Consider the following 21,447-nt stretch of genomic DNA (forward strand, 5'->3'; position numbering starts at 1 on the left):
TTCTACCTATTTGGGTCAACCCAATATCTTGGATATATCGTATTGATTATACACTCTTATCAATAAGCTAGGGAGAACGATTGGTTCGTTTTCTTTGACCTCTCATTTACTTAGACGATCCTTCCCGGTTTGAGTTTAATGCAGTAGATAATATACCATTGCGGTAGAAATGGATACAGTGCTCAAAATGCTGGCGTTGATCATTTCTGGATGGTTTTTCTCAGGTAGATTATCTTTACTGTTTGTAATTAAATAATATTGATTTTTAAAGAATTTGTTAACAGGGGCTATCTTATGTACCGAATTCCATTTACAGTGTTTGGTCACGAAAACCATTATTTCTACCCCCCGGAGGTGCCTGAGCACCAGGCCAAATCCTTTCTACACAAAAGACACGTGAACATTAACGCTTCCCCAAACCCTGCATACTGCATCTATGAGCGTTACGAAAATTGGTGTAAATCACACATACTATACTGTCAGGTAAATTGATTTTTCGTACCTTGAACTATTTCGAGAATTTCCAAAAGTGACCAGAAAGAAGTCAGGATGTGTACTGTATCTGTATATCTATGATCTCCTTTACCGAAGAGCTTTGTTCATTTTCAAATATTGAAGTAACTTTGGTATTATACATGTATTTAGACTCTTTCAAAGTAATTTATCTATAGGGACAACTTGAACATACAAGAGAACAAAAATGTGCAACATTAGCACCTTGTGCTCCTGGCCAGCACTGCCACTTGGCTAATCCCTGTCCAGATCGTTTTAGCCTTGCGTGTGTTGGTAAGGCAATGGAATGATTATTACTGTGAAATAATGTTTTAGTCATATTTCTCTATTTCCATGAGTCTGTTTATGATTTCAGACATTGACGAATGTGCGAGCAACCCGTGCCAAAATGGAGGAACATGTCACAACGGAAACAACCTGTATACATGCACGTGTTTACCTGGATGGACGGGACATGATTGTGAAATAGGTGAGAGGTATACTGAATAATAGTAAACACACATCACCAAAGATAACAAAGAACTAGTGTATAGAAGGTAGATTGATTGATTGAATATTGTTTAATGTCCCTCTCGAGAATATTTCACTCATATGGAGACGTCACCACTGCCGGTGAAGGGCTGCAAAATTTAGGCCTATGCTCGGCACCTATGACCATTGAGCAGGGAGGGATCTTTATCGTGCCACACCTGCTGTGACATGTGGCCTCGGTTTTTGAGGTCTCATCCGAAGGACCGCCCCATTTAGTCGTCTCTTACGACAAGCAAGGGGGTACTGAGGACCTATTCTACCATTCTTCAGATAATGTGAGAAGAAAAAATATCTTGCTGTGGCCTTCAATTCGAAATTTAAATATATCGACGACGTTTTATCTAGTAACAATAATAACTTTCATTCATATGTTGATTCGATATATCCCTGCGAGCTCGAAATAAAAGACACCACAGAGTCGTCCACTTCTATATCAAACTTAGATATTATATTAAAAGTAGATATTAACGGCAAACTAACAACTCAATTTATGACAAACGGGATGATTTCTGCTTCTCCATCGTCAACTTCCACATTTATGTAGCAATATCCCATTATCACCTGCATATGGTGTTTATATTGTTCAACTGATTCGATACGCAAAAGCTTGTTCTGCTTATAGTCAGTTTTTAAATCCAGGTAAGCTACTGACAAACAAGTTGATGGTACAGGGGTTTCAACAGTCTCGTTTAGTCAACATTTCGCAAATTCTGTCATCGTTATAACGATATAGTTTGCCAATACTACCTATCATTGGGTCAAATGTTGTCTGGCGGTTTTCATACCGATTGTTAGACCGTTTTTGGCACACGGATTTTGACTACGAATAACTCCGTTTACCTGATTAAAATTTGTGGCTCACGGCGGGTGTGACCAGTCGACAGGGGATGCTTTCTTCTCCAAGACTCTGGTGGGTCCAGGGGTCCGTGTTTGCCCAACTATCTATTTTGTATTGCTTATGGGATTTATGAGATTGATAACTCTTCGTTATCTTCACCTTTCATAATGATGAGAGCTTACGTTTTCATTGTCAGATATGCAAGCTATGAATCCTATATTTACATATAACCTGATTGACTTTTCATGCTAAGATATAACTGTATAGCATTAAAGTCTTTTCATGAATTCAACACCAACTGGCGAAATTTGTCGCTGCTGTTGAGAAATTGATAAATGTCTCTGTTTTTCCGATTCTTTCAACTTCAACCGTGTTTACTTAATTTAACATATTATAAACATGTATTTCGACTGCCTTATTTTCTGCATGAGTTTGCGAAAGAACTAGTTTGCAAATAGGAGGTTCTGGAGTGAAGTTTTCAATACAGCTTATCTATAGTACGTAAATCAATTTTAGAGGTTAAGTCCTGTAATACATGCACTTTATTGGGAAAATAAATTCTACCGAACCAACACGTGATTTACAGTGTTTCTAATGGATTACAGGTAGATTTCAAATACACACGTCATGGTGAACACCGATGTTAAACATTTCAAGCACAGTAGCTTTTGTCAAATTAATCATATTTTTAAGCGTTATAGATACATATGTATGTCTAGATTATATCGGTCACCTTGAAGGTAACAGTCGGACTGACGGACTGTCCGACAAACAGACCAGACGTATAACCCCACCAGTCTCTTTGATGTGCTGATTAATTAATTAATTAATAAATTATCCAGATATTGATGAATGTGCCAGCTCTCCCTGTATGTATGGAAACGACTGCATTGAGGATAGAATCAACAGCTATGTGTGTGTTTGCAGTGAGAGATACGAGGGAGTTCACTGTGAACGAGGCAAGTTTTCAAAAGTTGTATACCAAATAACAGATATAACGATATATTCAATGACTATTGCGATGTTTCTAATATCTATGATCTATATGTTTTATCAAAATGTCTAGCTACTCTACCTCTTCAGTTGCACATATTACCGTCATTTTCCGTTTCCTTTCAAAATCAATTATAGATTGCAGACCAGGGCCAGCTGATATAATGTTCTTACTAGATACGTCATTAAGTCAAAACGAGGTCATGAATCGGTCCATAGAGTATATGACTAGATTTGTAAAACAGATTCCCATTGGACCAAATGACTTTCAAGTGGCTCTTGTGTCTTATGCTTTTAAACCTGAATTGGTCTTTAATTTCACTGCTCATCAAAGTAATACAAGTGTCCTTGACGCATTGTCTTTGATAAAAAGTGAAAGGGGCCCAACTACAACATCAGACGCACTCTCATTTGTTGCACAGGTAACTATGCTCTACTTCTGCAATTGCATAATACTTGTTTAAATCTTATTTTATTAACAATGTCGTATATAATGATTTATAACAGCAAAAAATGCGTGGATCATTCTTCCACCGTTTGAATGTCACTATTTCAGCCCTTAATCATCTTCTAATAATGTTAATAGGAAATATTAAAGCCAGAAAATGGAGCTCGTCTGCTACCCAACATCAGCCATTATGCTGTGATTGTAACAAACGGATTGTCAACTGATAGGAATCAGGCAATTCAAACAGCCCAGTTCCTGAAAGCCACAGATTCCAGATTCAAAATACTTGCTGTGGGTGTGGGTGACGACATCGGCCACGAGGAGCTGATACAACTCCCTACATACCCTTTCTACACTTTTGCCCCTGACAACGACGATCTTCTCATGGCGATGTTGAAGGATGCCGCGGATTACGGATGCACAGGTGTGAACAATTTTAACATAACATTTCTGTACCGTTTGCTGTAAAGGTGTTTACACTTGTGCAATTTTAATTGTACATTACTGTACAAGTATGCACAATTTTAACTGTACAGGTTTGTAGACTTTTAACTCTACAGGTTTGTAAACTTTTAACCCTACAGGTTTGTAGAATTCTAACTACACTTACAATTTTAATTTGAGAGGTTTGTTCATTTTCAACTGTACAGGTTTGTACAATTTTAATTGTACAAGTAGGTACACTTTTTGCTATAGCAATGTGTACAATTCTAACGGTATAGATGTTTACAATTCTAACAGTATAGATGTGTACAATTCTAACAGTATAGATGTGTACAATTCTAACGGTATTGATGTGTACAATTCTAACGGTATAGATGTGTACAATTCTAACAGTATAGATGTGTACAATTCTAACAGTATAGGTGTGTACAATTCTAGCGGTATATATATGTACAATTCTAACAGTATAGATGTGTACAATTCTAACGGTATAGATATGTACAATTCTAACGGTATTGATGTGTACAATTCTGACGGTATAGATGTGTACAATTCTAACAGTATAGATGTGTACAATTCTAACGGTATAGATGTGTACAATTCTAACGGTATAGATGTGTACCGTACCATTAAGACTTTATCTCATTGAAATTTACCCTTGCATCACATGTTTCTGAGACGAGAATTCAATAACTGATTATGGTGTTCTTCCATAAAAGAGAAGAAGGAATATTGCTTGGTGGATTGTCTGCATTGATTGTGGGCAATAGTTCCTCAGATTGGATGTTAACAACTGAGATCGAATTTTATAAGCATTTTGTCCTGCTGGGCATATATAACCACGCGGTACCAAACTTAATTGAATTATTTTCTCAATATTACACGTTACATACACATTGTGATTTGCAAACAAACTCAATTTAAGGGTTTGTAGCGGTGCATTACCAATAGTATTGCTGAATCGAAGTATCAAGCATTTACGTTAATGTAATAGGGGATCAAAGTTTTACATACAGATATATAGGGAAAATCATTTAAAATCTTCTTCTGAAAAATCACTAGGCCAGAAAGCTTCCTGACATAGTCCAGATTCAATTTTGAAAAAGCCATGGCCCCCGTGACATCGTTTAATCATTTCTTTGTTGAATCTTTCGTTTAGTAGCATCGAATGTATATATGTTTTCTTCAGATTGCAACAGTTCCTCTGTGACTGATGTAGTGATCCTCTTTGACACCTCCAAAACCACAAGTCCGTTGACTGGAAATTCAATCCATTCTCTTAAAGCTGTTGACAAACTCTTGGACTCTTTTGATGTAACAAACACAGATATCAGAGCAGCTATGATGACGTACGGAAATGGATCCCAGATAAAATTCGACTTTCATCAACGATCAATCCATGATACCAAGGCTAAAATATATACAGCATCTATCGAAGATGAAAAAGGAAATACTTCCCTTGCATTATCTAGTGTACAAGACAAATTATTCTTTGGAGTCTCTACAGGAAGCAGATTTGCTGCGAGAAAAATAGTTTATCTATTTTCAAACGGAAAATGGTCAATGACCGAGATTTCCGAAATTAGGCAAGAAATTCTCAAATTACATGATGCTGGAATTAGCGTCAATATAATGATACCAGTAAGAAGTCTCAATGCAGAGATGGATAACATTTTGGCCAATGCAAGCAATATAGCATTTGATCCATTCAGGGTTTACTTGATAGAGGATAATGCAAGTTCTGTTTCATTCGCATTGAAGGCAGCTGTGAGAGATACAAAATATGTGGAATGTCCTCCAGATATATTCAAAGCAAAGCAGTGACAAAGAACTTTGGTATGCAGAGTATACTTCAAAGTTTCATAAAACCCCAGTCTTTTGTTAAAATCGTTTTCACGGTCGGTAAGACGAAAACAATGTAGAATGAAATCTGCGTCAGAACACTGTTGTGTAATACATTGTATTTAGAACGGTGTTTGTCAGAGTTACGGTGTTTGTCAGAGTTGATAGAAAGATGACGTAACACTTGTTTTGCCATGACACTATGTTCTAGAAAGGAAGATTTGGAATTTTCATTTTAGTGCAGATATACTGTAACGTTTGTGGTATTAAGCACTCATCAATCATTCTATAAACACTTCACACATATACGGAATTGCATTTTGTCAGGGGAATGATTGGATTTTACATTCGATTTGTCACAGTGTATATTTTCGTGTGATTAATTGATTGATGTTTTCCGCTACACTCAACAATGTTTTGTTATCTGGTGGCGCCCTGTTTTTATTGGTGGAAGAGAGAATCAAGATACAATGTACCTGGGAAAAGACCACCGACCTTCCGAAAGTAAACTGGGAAACTTTCTCTGTTTACTTTCGGAAGGTCGGTGGTCTCTTCCCAGGAACATTGTATCTTGGTTCTCTCTATTTTCGCGTGCAATTTAGCATCGACACTTTTTGTGAACTTTAGGTTGGTAATTTTTCATCGATATACTTTGATATATCTCTGGCTGTGGCCTTCAATTCGACATTTAGATATATCGACGACGTATTATCTATTAACAATGATAACTTTCATTCATATGTCGATTCGATATATCTCAGTGAATTCGAAGTAAAAGACACCACAGAATCGTCCACTTCTGCTTCATACTTCCATATTTTATTCAAAGTAGATATTAACGACCAACTAACAACTCAACGTTATGATAAACGGGATGGTTTCAGCTTCTCCATCGTGAACTTACCATATTTATGTAGCAATATTCCATTATCACCTGCATATGGTGTTTATATCTCTCAACTGATTCGATACGCAAGAGCTTGTTCTGCTTATGGTAAGTTTTTAAATCGAGGCAAGCTACTGAAAAAGAAGTTGATGGTGCAGGGGTTCCAACAGTCTCGTTTAAAGTCAGCATTTCGCAAATTCTATGGTCGTTATAACGATTTATATTTCCAATACAATCTATCATTGGGTCAAATGCTGCCTGACGTGTTTCATATTGATTGTTAGGCCTTTCTCGGTACATTGATTTTGACTACGGATTACTCCGTTTACCTGATCAAGATATAGGCCTCACGGCGGGTGTGGCCGGTAGACGGGAGATGCTTACTCCTCCTGGGCACCTGATCCGGCATCTGGTATATCCAGGGGTGCGTGTTTGCCCAACTTTCTATTTTGTATTGCTTGTAGGAGCTATGAGATTGATCGCTGTTCGTTGTCTTCACCTTTCAGTTTTCTTTAAATAATTGTAAACGAATTATTAAATCTTGGTATGTTTTGTGATTGATTTCTGCTGCTTTTAAAGGTTGAATTCTGATCTATAATAGAATTGTGGACTCGTCCAGAATAAGGAATTATCGCATTTTCCAAGACTTGTATCTGGTTTATTCTATTTATTGAATTCCATAGCCAGCATAAATCAACACCTTTTCGATCACAAAATTTTCTTATCTCGCCGATCGTTCAGGTTTGTAATGCGTTGAAAAAAGATGAATTGATTAAATTATCTGTAAACTTCTGGTTAGAGATTAAATCTTCTATGGAAAATCAAGAGATTAGAATCAAAATTTTGGAAAAAACTTTCACAGGAAGAAAGTTTTGAAGCAAGAGAAAAAATGAAATTAGAAAATGAAAGAGGAGGGAAAGAAAATGAAATAACGAAGAGAAAAAAAAAAGATGAAAGAGTGGAAAGACAAAGAGAGAAAAAAAAGACAATTAAAGAAATTGAAATTGCAGCACAGGTCTGAAACTTAACCCGTCAGGACTGAATTTGATGCTGCTCAAAATATCAGATTAGTTCCAAACTTTCAAGAAAAATCACCACCGTGGTGGCCTAGAGGTTAGAGCGTTCGCCCCGCATGCGGAAGACGGGGGTTCGAATCCTGGCCGCGACAGACCGAAGTCGTTAAAACAGGTAGTGACAGTCCCATCGCCAAACGCTTGGCATCAGGTGTGACTGTTACGGGTCCTCGGATATGACATTAAAAACGGATGTCCATTGTCACAGTAGGTGTGGCACGCTAAAGAACCCCACTGTTCAATGTCTGTAAGCGCCGAGTAAAGGTCTAAATTTGAAGCCCTTCACCGGTCTTAGTGACGTCTCCATATGAGTGAAAAATTCTCGTGAGCGACGTTAAAGATACAACCAATCAATCAATGAAGACAAATCAGTAGATAAATATTTTCCTCAATTTGAGAAAGTCGTAGAAAATTTGACATATTTGGTCAACTTTGTTACAAAGTGTATTAATTGACAGGCAGTTGATATATATTGAGCGCTGGTCATAGCTGAGGATTCAGATCATGACAAGGTCAAGACCGCGATCTCAAAAGCTTATCATTTATTGCCCGAAGCATACATACAAGAGTTCAGAAAATACAAAAAATTGACAAACATGTGTTGAATTTGCAAGAGAAAAAGATTTATTTGATCAATGGTTGAAACCTTTTGTGACCTCATCCTAGTAGAAAAGTTTTGTTCATTAAGATCTGAGAATGCATTAATAAGATAAGAATTTGAGAACTCTTGAGAAAGCCACAGCTATTTCAGACACTTACACTCTCTCTCATAAGAACTTTTGACAAAATATCAAATTAGCACTTTATCGAAAACCTCAGACTCTGATAAAAAGACTGCTTCAGAGTTTCAGTCTTCCCTTTCATCAGATACCCAGTCTCCATCTCACAGTGGTTCTACGTCCGGTCCAAGGTCAAGACGTTCTGAAGGTGCCTGTGGTGTACGATCGTTATGGTGTAGGATCGCTTCCAGCTTGTACGTATTGTGAGAAAAAAGATCATCTGATAAGTGATTGTTTTAATCTTAAGAGAATAAAATGACCTTGACAAACCACATGCTTGTACATCATTTAGAAATGATAAGAAATCCTTTCTTTCGTTTTGTTCTGACACTTCCGATGTTTATGGTTTTGTTAATTCTATGGAGGATTATAAGCCCTTTTTTGTCTCCGGGATTTCTTTCACTCAATGTCTCTAGTGAAGTCAAATCTGATAATATTTTCTGAGACAGTGATGCTGCCAAGACTGTTGTTAGAGAATGATGTTGCCCTCGTCTGAGCAGACCTCTGCTGGTAGGCGTCATCGATGTTCTCTCATAGAATTTATCTGAAATCAGATCTCACCTCTGGTGTATCCAGAGGTATCTGGTGTTGCTTATAGGAGTTACTGTTCGTTATTTTCACCTTTCATGAGATTGATCACTGTTCGTTATCTTCACCTTTCATTTAATTACTGGACCAGTCATTGTAGATGGTCCACCTCCTCTTCCCGTTCAAGGCGTTTCCTTGTTGTTAGGCAATGATTTTAGCTGGTACCAGATCACATACTTTCTGAGAAAATCACTTCCAATGTTGTGTCCAATGATGAAGACAATGACTAAGAGCTACTTCAAGTTGGCATGTTAGTAGAAGATTTTATAGAATTCTGACGCCCATGGACAAGGTGGAATGATCCGGGGAATTGAAATGTTTGTAGAGATATTGAGATATTGATTACCTCCATTATCTCCATTTTGAATTTGAAATCTATCCTTAGATCCCGATATATATCAATCATAAACGTTAGAAAAATTACAGTTTAAATATTTCCACGTTTTGGGATAGAAACTTTGTTCAGTGAGATTAGTAATGAGTGAATTCCTAGTGATCAATACATAACAGGTTATACAGATTTTGACCGGAGAAATGGGGAACATTTTGTTTGGGGGAAAAAGATCATTAAAATTGTATCTTGATTAATGAAACATAGTAATCGTAATTTGAGAATATGGTGTTTCATTTTTTTTTGGTACCAAGACTGGTAATTTGATTACTGTACAGACTAGTCCTTGATATCTCGAAGAATAATCCGCGGAACACCAGCTATTCTACAGCGTCAGCCTGACATCAAGAAATGTTTTACATCTGGTCTAATTTATTGCATGGCTGTAAAGATACAAAAATTGTACACCAAAATGAACTAAATGCTATCATAAGACAGTAATACCACATACAAGTGTTTGCCTTTGATATACTTTATACCATGTATATTTTTGCAGCGAAAGTCAAGATGCATTGAGTATTCTGTTGGGCAAATGATTGGTTGGTTGCATACTGTTTGACGTCCCTCTCGAGAATTTTTCACTCAGATTGAGACGTCACCATTGTCGGTGAAGGGCTGCAAAATTTAGGCCTATGTTCGGCGCTTACGGCCAGGCGGGATCTTTATCGTGTTACATCTGCTGTGGCACAGGGACTTGGTTTTTACGGTTTCATCCGAGGAAACGCTCAATTTAGTCGCCTCTTACGACAAGCAAGGGGTACCGATGACCTATTCTAACCTGGATCACCGCAGGATTGTTGGGCAAATCTGGGGTCATCCCAAACCCTATCTTATAAGTGTTGAACCAATTAAAACAATGAGGCGATGTCACTTAAACCATATTGTATATTCCTGCTGCACATATCAAGACGCAATGAGTATTCGGATGGGCAAATGCCCTGGGTCAACCCAATTCCCATATTTTTTTTATGATTGAGATTCCAATCCTTAAAGCAAATATATTCTTGCTGCACATGACACAAAGCGCCGAGCACCAGGTTTTTGTTCGTTGTTTTTCAACCCCATTTATCCATCAGAGTGAAAAACAAAATTGCGAAAACTTCTTGCACATCTAAAGTTCACCACCAATCATCTTCCTAAAGGTACGTTGGCTACTACATGTAAAAGGAGTTCTAGTTTTATTTTATAGAAAACGTTTTTCAACCCCAATTGTCCCCAGAGTGAAAATGAAAATTCTTAAACATTATTGCACATCTATAGGACACCACCAATTATCTTCCAAAAGACGATTTAGCTGCTGCCTAAAATGATCTGTCGAAAAAAGATCGGTATTTTAACACATTTGGCCCCCAGGATGAAAATAAACATTTGAAAAACTTATTTCGCATCTACAGACAATCACCTTCCAAAAGATTATTTGACTCCTGCATATATTGTAATAGGTGTTCAGGGAACCAGGGTTTTTAAAAAGAAAAGCATTATTTTTCTACCCCCATTAGGGAACATAGGTGAAAATGAACATTCTGAAATCTTCTTGCACATCTAAAGCACACCACCAGTCCTCTACCTAAAGATGATATGCCTAATGCATAATGTAAGAGGAGTTCTGAGAACCATGTTATTATATATATATATATATATATATATATATATAAACGTTGTTTTCGACTCCCCTTTCGGCTCTAGGATAAAATGAAAATTCTGAAACTTTATTACAGATCTATAGGAGGAGTAAGAGCAGGAGATAAACGTGATTTCTCTACCCCCATTTGGCTCCTTAGGGTGAAAATGAATATTCTAAAATCGTATTGCACATCTACAGGACTATTGCACATCAATCATTTTCCAAAGGATGATTTGGCTACTTGGTAAAATGTAAGAGTTCCGGGAACCAGATCTTTGTAGAAAAAAGTCGTTTATTTCACCCCCATTTGGCCCCCAGGGTAAAAAAGTTTCGAAATCTTATTACATATCTACAGGACATCACCTTATTTAACAAACTTTCAATTGTTTACTGCTTGAAATAAAAGAGGAGTTTAAGGAAGAAGAAAGTGTGACAGACGGACGTACAGACCAGGGTGACAAAAAAGAAAATGTGGGTACAATTAGAATATTTAAACATGAAAATTTCTCTCATCGTTCACCGTGCCAATTTTACTGAAGATAATGTTCACAAATGACAGAGGGGAAACGTCATCTAGATAAACAGGCACCTGCTAATTAATCCAGTATAATTGATCAGCCCCAAATAGAATTTCATCTAGTTCTTTCAAAGGCTGTACACAGGTTTTTGCATGGTTTGGTGATTATTTAATCTAACGTTTACTCATTCCATTGTACTTACCCCGAGTGACATGGATCAAAGCAGTATTCTATATGGATTAAATACCGTATCAATAGGCTATTGAAAACGATCGGTTCGTGTTTACTTATATTATTTTCCTATACAATGCTTCCTATTATGGGTTTTAGTGCAGTAAATGATAGACCATTACAGTAAAACTGGATATAATGCTCAATATGCTAATGCTGATCATTTCTGGATGTTTTTTCTCAGGCAAGTTTTCTGTACCGTGTTTATTTACATAACTTTTGACCTTTGTAAATAATGTAAATTAAGGTTAATATACAGCTGTGTGTACCATTTTCCATTTACAGTGTTTGGTCACGAACATCATCACCATTTCTATCTCCCGGAGGTATCTGAGCACAAGGCCAAATCCTTTCTACACAAAAGACAAGCTACCCCAAACCCCAGATACTGCACGGAAATAACATACGAGAGTTGGTGTGAATCAAACATACCATACTGTCAGGTAAATTGATTGTTTTTTGTAACTTGTACTATTTCAAGAATTTCCAGAACTCAGAAAAAAGCTAGGCAGTATACAGTATCTGTGGTCTGCTTTATAGCAGAGTCCTGTTCATTTTCAAGCGGTAACTTTGGTATTACATCTAAATTCTCACAAGTCATTTATCTTTAGGGACAACATGAACATACAAGAGAACAAATGTGTGCAACATCAGCACCTTGTGTTCCTGGCCAGCACTGCCTGTTGACTACTCCCTGTCCAGGTCATTTTACATATGCTTGCGTTGGTAAGGCCATGGAATGATTATTACTGCGAAATAATGTTTTAGTCATTTTCTCTATTTCCATGAGTATGTTAATGATTTCAGACATTGACGAATGTGCGAGTAGCCCGTGCCAAAATGGCGGAACATGTCACAACGGAAACAACCTGTATACATGCACGTGTTTACCTGGATGGACGGGACATGATTGTGAAATAGGTGAGAGGTATACTGAATAATAGTAAACACACATCACCAAAGATAACAAAGAACTAGTGAATAGAAGGTAGCGATTTTACCGGAAATATTTATATTCTTCAAATTATAGTGTGTTTTTGGTTGTTGAAATGTTTATATAGTCCGATGCGATTTCGTTTTCCAACAGTCTGTTAGAGTTCTCATTTGCACTCATTGTGTTCCTTTATTAGGTGATCTATTTTATGAGACAGAATTTTTTTTATGGCCTTCAACTCGACACTTAGATTTATCGATGACGTTTTATCTATTAAGAATGCTAATTAATGGTGAAAATTAAATGTGGATTCTAAAAAGGAACTTTTAGTTAAGGAGGTATGCTACACCAGAGAAATTTCATATGGATGAAAAGTGGAAGAGATGTAAATTGAAGATATGAAATTAAAAAATTTCAGATTTACTTCATTTAGTCAAAAAATGCAGTTTTAGTAGAAAGCTATCTGAAAGAATTAAAACCCCTGCTGGACACGAACCCGCGATCTACAGTTCAGCAGCCCAGCTGCTAACTTACTTAGCTACTCAGTTAGACGTTGATTTTTTGAAATGAATAATATTGCTGATATCTATATTTTCCTCCATGTTTTAATAGGAAGTCAGCCATTATGACGATGTAGAGTAGATCCTTAAGGATGAAGTGAAATACGTGTAACAATATGCTCACGCCTCCACCCATACATGTATAAAAATTAATTTTCCTGTTACATGTTAAATTTTACATGATTCAAATCGTTATGATTTGTACTTTTAAAGGGACTGATTGACGATTTTCCCCCAAATTTTGTTTTTCACTTTAAATGGTCAAAATCTACAGTCTAATATGTTTAGAAGGTTTCAAAAAAAATAAGGTTATTCATCATGACAGAAGCTCATTCTAGAGAGTTTATTATTTGGTTTGAAAACAAAGACAGGTGTGTTATTGTTTACGAAGTTTTCAAAATAAATGGATATTGATCTACAGTCTGTATATACATGTATATATCACATGTCAAGTATACTTTAGGTTAAATGTGTCATTTATAAGTTAGAATTTATGATTATTCAAAATGAAGATGCTTTAAATTATAAAATTAACGTTTCACTGGTTTGTTTGTTTACATAAGAGACTCGAATCTTTGTTTACATAACACAGAATCAAAGCTAAAAATATTGCTCTTATCCTTGCATTCAGACGGTCCAACTTTGGTTGTCAACATTAAATGAGTTAGATTTTTAATTTTTAACATCAAATGTGAAAAATATTGCTTTCGAAAAACGTGAACCAGTCCCTTTATATAAGATTTTAAATGTTACACGGCGCTTAAATTCGCCACAAACGGTATATAACTCGGAGTGTAAACCTAGGATTTCCTCATTAGGTGCATTTCCCATAGGCATTTGACCCCGCCCATACTTTTACAGAGGGGCGATAGTAAAACCTTTTAATTTCGCATGAAAGTAAATGTACTACATACTAGTATTCACGATATTCTAAAAACAAGAAGTAGCCAAACATTTTCCTAGAGCCTCTCAATTATGGAAACCCGTTTCAACTCAATGACCTTACCTAGATTTGCTCGCTCTGGTTCATGTGGTTTGGATGCATTGTCCGCTAAGACGCCTGAAATCAAGGTCATGTACTTTCAACAGAGTGTATTCGATATTCCTAGACACCTGATCCCACCTCTGGTATATTCTGGGTCCATGTTTGCCAAACCCTTTATTTTGTTTTCCTTATAGGAGTTATGAGATTGATCACTGTTCCTTATCTTCATCTTTTCATATAATTGCAGTTTCTGATGGGCCTATATGAAATGTTTTGTGTGATGTCAGATTTAAACTTTCTGGTACTTCCTGTTGGAGTGACTTCATTTTCTGTTTAGTGTTTTATATACTAAGACTTGTACAGTGTGGTTTTGTCTTTTTGCATTAAATTACAAGGAATGAAGCTAATTTTAACCTATGTTATACGATATGATATAATCAAACTTGGTGCAGTTTATGCTTCTTATTATGACCCACGCAACGAAGTTGCGGGGGTATAATGTTTTTGACCCGTCCGTCAGTCTGTCTGTCTGTCAGTCCGTCAGTCCATATTTTGTCAGCGCATCTCCTCTGAGACCGCTCAACAGAATTTCGTGAAACTTTGTAGTTGATAAGGACACATTAATCCCAGAAAATTCTGTTTCAATAATTTTTCCGGGAGTTATGCCCCTTTTGAATTTCGAGCCCGTCTGTCCTAATGCATAGCATTACCATTCATTATGTGAGGCATTGTCAAGCAATGTTGGTGCGCGGGGTATGTGAGCTTGCTCATTCATAAAGCGTAAACTGCACCAAGTTAGATAATATCAAATAGCGTCAAAATTATCTTAAATCCTCACATAATCTCCCTCATGCATAGCTCTTATCCTTAGACGAATTTGACTCCACTTTTTGGCACTCTGTTTTTCCCTACAATATCTCTTACAAGTTTATTGTCATTTCGGATTTCAAACATTTCGGTTGAGCATCACTGAAGAGACATTATTGCTCATTTGTTAGCTGACCTGTTTCTATATTCATATGAAGCAGAATTTATTCAAAAACTTCTACATGAGAAGAACAAATCTCTCGCTGTGGCCTTCAATTCGACATTTCGATATATCGATGACGTATTATCTATTAACAATAATAACTTTCATTCATATGTCGATTCGATATATCCCCGTGAGCTCGAAATAAAGGACACCACAGAGTTGTCCACTTCTGCTTCATACTTCGATATTTTATTGAAAGTAGACATTAACGGCAAACTGACAACTCAACTGTATGACAAACGGGATGATTTCAGCTTCTCCATCATCAACTTCCCATATTTATGTAGCAATATTCCATTATCACCTGCATATGGTGTTTATATCTCTCAACTGATTCGATACGCAAGAGCTTGTTCTGTGTATAGTCAGTTTTTAAATCGAGGTAAGCTACTGACAAACAAGTTGATGGTACAGGGGTTTCAACAGTCTCGATTGAGGTCCGCATTTCGCAAATTCTATGGTTGTTATAACGATCTATTTCGTCAATACAACCTATCATTGGGTCAAATGCTGTCTGACGTGTCTCATACCGATTGTTAAGCCGTTCTTGGCACACTGATTTTGACTTCCGATAACTCCGTTTACCTGATCAGGATATAGGGCTCACGGCGGGTGTGACCGGTCTACAGGGGATGCTTACTCCTCCTAGACACCTGATCCCACCTCTTGTGTGTCCAAGGGTCCGTGTTTGCCCAACCATCTATTTGTATTGCTTATAGGAGTTATGAGATTGATCACTGTTCGTTATCTTCACCTTGCATTATTGGAATACTTCAGTTTGTCTATCGTCAACTTCCCATGATTATCGAGCAATATTCAATTATCACCAGCATATATTGTTTCTGTCTCTCAACTGATTTGATAATCATCAATTTTTATTTCGAGGCAGGCTTGTGATGATTAAATTGATGGAACAGGGGTTTCAACGATCTCGTTTATTTAAAGTCAGCTTATTACGAATTCGTTATAACGACATAATTTACTAATATAACATATCATTGGGTAGAATGCTGTTCACGTGTTTCATACCAATGGTTAGGCCGTTCTTTACATTCTAACTTTGGCTTTGGATTACTCCGTTTACGTGATCAAAATATCCGGCTCATGGCAGATGTGACCGGTCAACAGAGAATGTTTATCTTAGAATGAAAAGCTAATCAAGTTAGCTGCAAGATTTAACGCTTAATATAAAACATAAACCGACATAAACCAATAATGAGAAAATGTTCTCTGTTTTTTAACGATTGGTGAGCGTCTCTCAAATACGAGGTTCTGGAATGAAATTTTGAACACATCCTATTCATATTACGCAAATCAATTTTGGCTTAAATCCTGTAATACATGTACGTCACCGAGGAAATAAAGTCTACCGAAATAATACTTGATTTACAGTGTTTCTAATGGATTACAGGTAGATTTCAAATACACACGTCATGAAGCATTTCAAGCGCAGTAGCTTTTGTCAAATGAATCCTATCTTTAAGCGTTAGAGATATGTCTAAATTATATCGGTCATCTTGAAGGTAACAGTCGGACTGACGGACTGTCCGACAAACAGACCAGACGTATAGCCCCGCCAGTCTCTTTGATGTGCTAATTAATTAATTAATCAATTATCCAGATATTGATGAATGTGCCAGCTCTCCCTGTATGCATGGAAACGATTGCATTGAGGATAGAATCAACAGTTATGTGTGTGTTTGCAGTGAGAGATACGAGGGAGTTCACTGTGAACGAGGCAAGTTTTAAAAGGTTGTATCCCAAATAACAGATATAACGATACATTAAATGACAATTGCGATGTTTCTAATATCTATGATCTATATGTTTTATCAAAAATGTCTAGCAACTCTACCTCTTCAGTTGTACAAATTATCGTTTCTTTTCAAAATCAATTACAGATTGCAGACCAGGGCCAGCTGATATAATGTTCTTACTAGATACGTCACTAAGTCAATTAGAGGTCATGAATCGGTCCATAGAGTATATGACTAGATTTGTAAAACAGATTCCGATTGGACCAAACGACTTTCAGGTGGCTCTTGTGTCATATGCTTTTAAACCTGAATTGGTCTTTAATTTCACTGCTCATCAAAGTAATACAAGTGTCCTTGACGCATTGTCTTTGATAAAAAGTGAAAGGGGCCCAACTACAACATCAGACGCACTCACCTTTGTTGCACAGGTAACTATGCTCTATTTCTGCAATTGCATAATACTTGTTTAAATCTTATTTTATTAACAATATATCGTGTATAATGATTTATAACAGCAAGAAATGCGTGAATAGTTCTTTCACCGTTTGAATGTCACTATTACAGACTCCTATTTATCTTCTAATAATGTTAATAGGAAATATTAAAGCCAGAAAATGGTGCTCGATTGCTTCCCAACATCAGCCATTATGCTGTGATTGTAACAAACGGATTGTCAACAGATCGGAGTGAAGCACTTCAAACAGCCCATTTCCTGAAAGCCACAGATTCCAGATTCAAGATATTTGCTGTGGGTGTGGGTGACAGCATTGGGCATGAGGAGCTGATACAACTCCCTACAGACCCTTCCTACACGTTTGCCCCTGACAACGACGATCTTCTCATGGCGATGTTGAAGGACGCTGTGGATTACGGTTGCACAGGTGTGAACTACATGTATCTTAAACGAACATGTCTGTACCATTTGCTTAAAAGTTGTGTACACTTGTGCAATTTTAACTGTACAAGAATGTACAATTTTAACTGTACAAGTAAGTACAATTTTAACTATAGAATTATGTACAATTTTAACTGAACAAGTATGTACAATTTTAACTGTACAAATATAAGCAATTTTAACTATACAAGTATGTACAATTTTAACTGTACAAGTATGTACAATTTTAACTGTACAAGTATGTGCAATTTTAACTGAACAAGTATGTACAAATTTAACTGTACAAGTATGTACAATTTTAACTATACAAGTAGGTACAATTTTAACTGTACAAATATGTACAATATTAACTATACTAGTATGTACAATTTTAACTGTACAGATATGTACAGTTTTAACTATACAAGTATGTACAATTTTAACTGTACAAGTATGTAAAAAATTTAAAACTGTACAAGTATGTATAATTTCAACTATACAAGCATGTACAATTTTAACTGAACAAGCTTGTACAATTTTAACTGTACAAGTATGTGTAATTTTAACTGAACAAGTATGTGCAATTTTAACTGAACAGGTACGCAATTTTAACTGTACAAGTATGTACAATTTAGCTATACAAGTATGTACAAATTTAACTGTACAAATATGTACAATTTTAACTATACAAGTAGGTACAATTTTAACTGTACAAATATGTACAATATTAACTATACTAGTATGTACAATTTTAACTGTACAGATATGTACAGTTTTAACTATACAAGTATGTACAATTTTAACTGTACAAGTATGTAAAAAAATTAAAACTGTACAAGTATGTATAATTTCAACTATACAAGCATGTACAATTTTAACTGAACAAGCTTGTACAATTTTAACTGTACAAGTACGTGCAATTTTAACTGAACAAGTATGTACAATTTTAACTGTACAAGTACGTAGAATTTTAACTATACAAGTATGTACAATTTCAACTGTATAAGTATGTACATTTTTTGCTGTACAAGTATGTACAAGTATGTTCAATTTTAACTGTACAAGTAAGTACAGTTTTAATTGTACACGTATAATCTTAACTGTACACATATGCGCAGTTTTAACTGTACCAATGTGTACAATTCTAACAATATAGATGCCTACAGTTATAATGGTATAGATTTGTACAATTCAGACTGCAACATTGACATTTCTCTTAGCATTATATCTTTCTAAGATCAACAGTCAAGAACTGGTCGCAATGTTCTTGCCTATCAAAGTTACATAAACATCTAGAAGAAGAACAAATATTGTTTTGCCGATTGTCTGCATTGGTTGCGGGCAATGGTCCCCTGGATTGGTGGCTGTCAACAGCTGAAATTGAAGGTCTTAAGCATTTTGTCCCTCTGAGCATATATAACCACGTAATCTAATATTAATTCAGTTACATGTTACACACATTGTAATTTGCAAACTCTATTTAAGGGTTTTTAGCGTTGCATTACCAATAGTAATGCTGAATCGAAGTATCAAGCATTTACTTTAATGTCATCGTTTCGTCATTTCTTCGTCGAATTTTCATTTCATATCATCGAATATATATATATATCTTTTCTTCAGATTGCAACAGTTCGTCTGTGACTGATGTAGTGATCCTCTTTGACACCTCCAAAGCCACAAGTCCGTTGACTGGAAATTCACTCCATTCTCTTAAAGTTGTCGAAAAACTCATTGACTCTTTAAATGTAACAAACACAGATATAAGAACAGCTATGATGACGTATGGAAATGGATCCCAGATAAAATTCGACTTTCATCAACAATCAATCCATGATATCAAGGCTAAAATATACAAAGTGTCTATTGAAGATGAAAAAGGAAATACTTCCTTTGCTTTATCAAGTGCACAAGAGAAACTATTTTTTGAAGTCTATACAGGAAGCAGATTTGCTTCTAGAAAAATAGTTTATCTATTTTCAAACGGAAAATGGCCAATGACCGAGATTTCTGAAATTAAGCAAGAAATTCTCAAATTACACGATGTTGGAATTAGCGTCAATATAATGATACCAGTAAGAAGTTTCAATGCAGAGATGGACAACATTTTGGACAATGCAAGCAATGTAGCATTTGATCCATTCAGGGTTTACGTGATAGAGGATAATGCAAGTTCTGTTTCACTCGCACTGAAGGCAGCTGTGAGAGATACAAAATATGTGGAATGTCCTCCAGATATATTCAAAGCAAAGCAGTGACAAAGAACTTTGGTATGCAGAGTATACTTGAATGTTTCATAAAAATCCAGTCTTTTGTCAATATTGTATGCACAAAATCGATAAGACGAAAACAATTTGTAATAAAATCTGCATCAACAAATCTATCTATCGGGAGAATTCGGTCCCCAAATCCCTTTCTCGACGCAAAGCTATTTAATTTCGGAAAATGATTAAAAACAACAACACGCAATCATATTCGTTTAATTGTTTCTATCTTACGACAAAACTTTTACACTTTCGAGAGAAATTCCCCACTTAAGAGAGGGTACCAGTGGCGGATTTAAGGGGGCGTAGCCGGCGCCCCCCTAAAATTTTCAAATTTAAGGTAAATCGTGGTATCTTGTTTAGAAAAAATGTATTAAACGATAACAGAACCAATGATTTCTTCCACTCCCGGAGAAACAAATGACAAAATCTTTTGATTTCTTGAAGTACTTTATTGGGAGAACTTATAGAAAATAGCACAAATGACTAAATAGGAGACATATTTCAAGCCCTCTAAATCTGTAAAATCCAGGAGCTTCCGGGGGCCTCAAGGCAGCCCCCAGACCCCCTGCCTCATAAAGCGGCGCCCCCCCCCCCCCGTAACCGCAATTCCTGGATCCGCCCCTGGGTACAGGCTGTCGTTAAGTTACAATTCCTGATATTTACGTAAGATTCTTTGTAAAAAGGAAGAAAGTAATACGTTTTCTATTACCAAAATTATATATCATAAGACTTTTTTGAAAGAGTTACTGATCGTCGTGCATAGGTCAAGATGTTGTGGCACTTTACTTAAAGTCTCTTATTTCAAAAGTTCCGAAATTCAGAGTGCTCCGATCTTTTAATTGGTGGAAAAGCATCATCTCTGTTATGAATAGATTATGAGCTAAATATGAAAAGGTAAGGATATACGAGACGTTTCTGACATTTTCTCAAAAATTATTTTTTCATCTCCTTGATATCAAGAGTTCTTGTATGGTTTTCATTGGTTTAGTACTTCGTATGTCAACCTTGGTAGATCAGTGGTTAGACCATCTAACTATCAAGGATTCCGGGATCGATACCCATTTCTTCCAACAATTGTTTCTCCTACTTTGCTACAGTACAACTTACTGTAATACACAAGAGCTTATTTTACATGTTTACAACAACCAGGAACTATCAAAATACGCTAACTCTAAAACAAACGAATTTGGTTTAATTCCACATTTGATAATCCCTTTCAAATGACGAAAGTCTTGTTTTTAAAACAAGTTTGAGTTTTAAACACATTTAGTATAGCAGTCAATGGGATGAGTGAATGCGAAGTACCGTATCTATAGTGGATTCTAAAACTTCACACAAACC

At 36.2% G+C, this 21,447-nt stretch overlaps 2 protein-coding genes across 2 annotated transcripts; both read left to right on the top strand.

Annotated features, from left to right (window-relative positions):
* The first annotated feature begins 55 nt into the window (after positions 1 to 55).
* On the top strand, positions 56 to 5,918 carry LOC125679699 (cartilage matrix protein-like). Its single transcript, XM_048919136.2, has 8 exons — positions 56 to 224; positions 317 to 483; positions 672 to 786; positions 869 to 982; positions 2,725 to 2,841; positions 3,014 to 3,297; positions 3,462 to 3,747; positions 4,957 to 5,918. Exons 1-8 carry the CDS (start codon positions 170 to 172, stop codon positions 5,589 to 5,591), a joined length of 1,773 nt encoding a protein of 590 aa, XP_048775093.2. The 5' UTR covers positions 56 to 169; the 3' UTR covers positions 5,592 to 5,918.
* A 5,928-nt stretch (positions 5,919 to 11,846) lies between these two features.
* Positions 11,847 to 20,217, top strand: LOC125671904 (von Willebrand factor A domain-containing protein 2-like). Its single transcript, XM_048907923.2, has 8 exons — positions 11,847 to 11,883; positions 11,985 to 12,142; positions 12,311 to 12,425; positions 12,507 to 12,620; positions 16,833 to 16,949; positions 17,113 to 17,396; positions 17,564 to 17,849; positions 19,463 to 20,217. Exons 1-8 carry the CDS (start codon positions 11,847 to 11,849, stop codon positions 20,095 to 20,097), a joined length of 1,746 nt encoding a protein of 581 aa, XP_048763880.2. The 3' UTR covers positions 20,098 to 20,217.
* The last annotated feature ends 1,230 nt before the right edge of the window (positions 20,218 to 21,447 follow it).

Source organism: Ostrea edulis, chromosome 1, assembly GCF_947568905.1.
Source record: "Ostrea edulis chromosome 1, xbOstEdul1.1, whole genome shotgun sequence".
In the NCBI taxonomy this organism is placed as follows: Eukaryota; Metazoa; Mollusca; class Bivalvia; order Ostreida; family Ostreidae; genus Ostrea; species Ostrea edulis.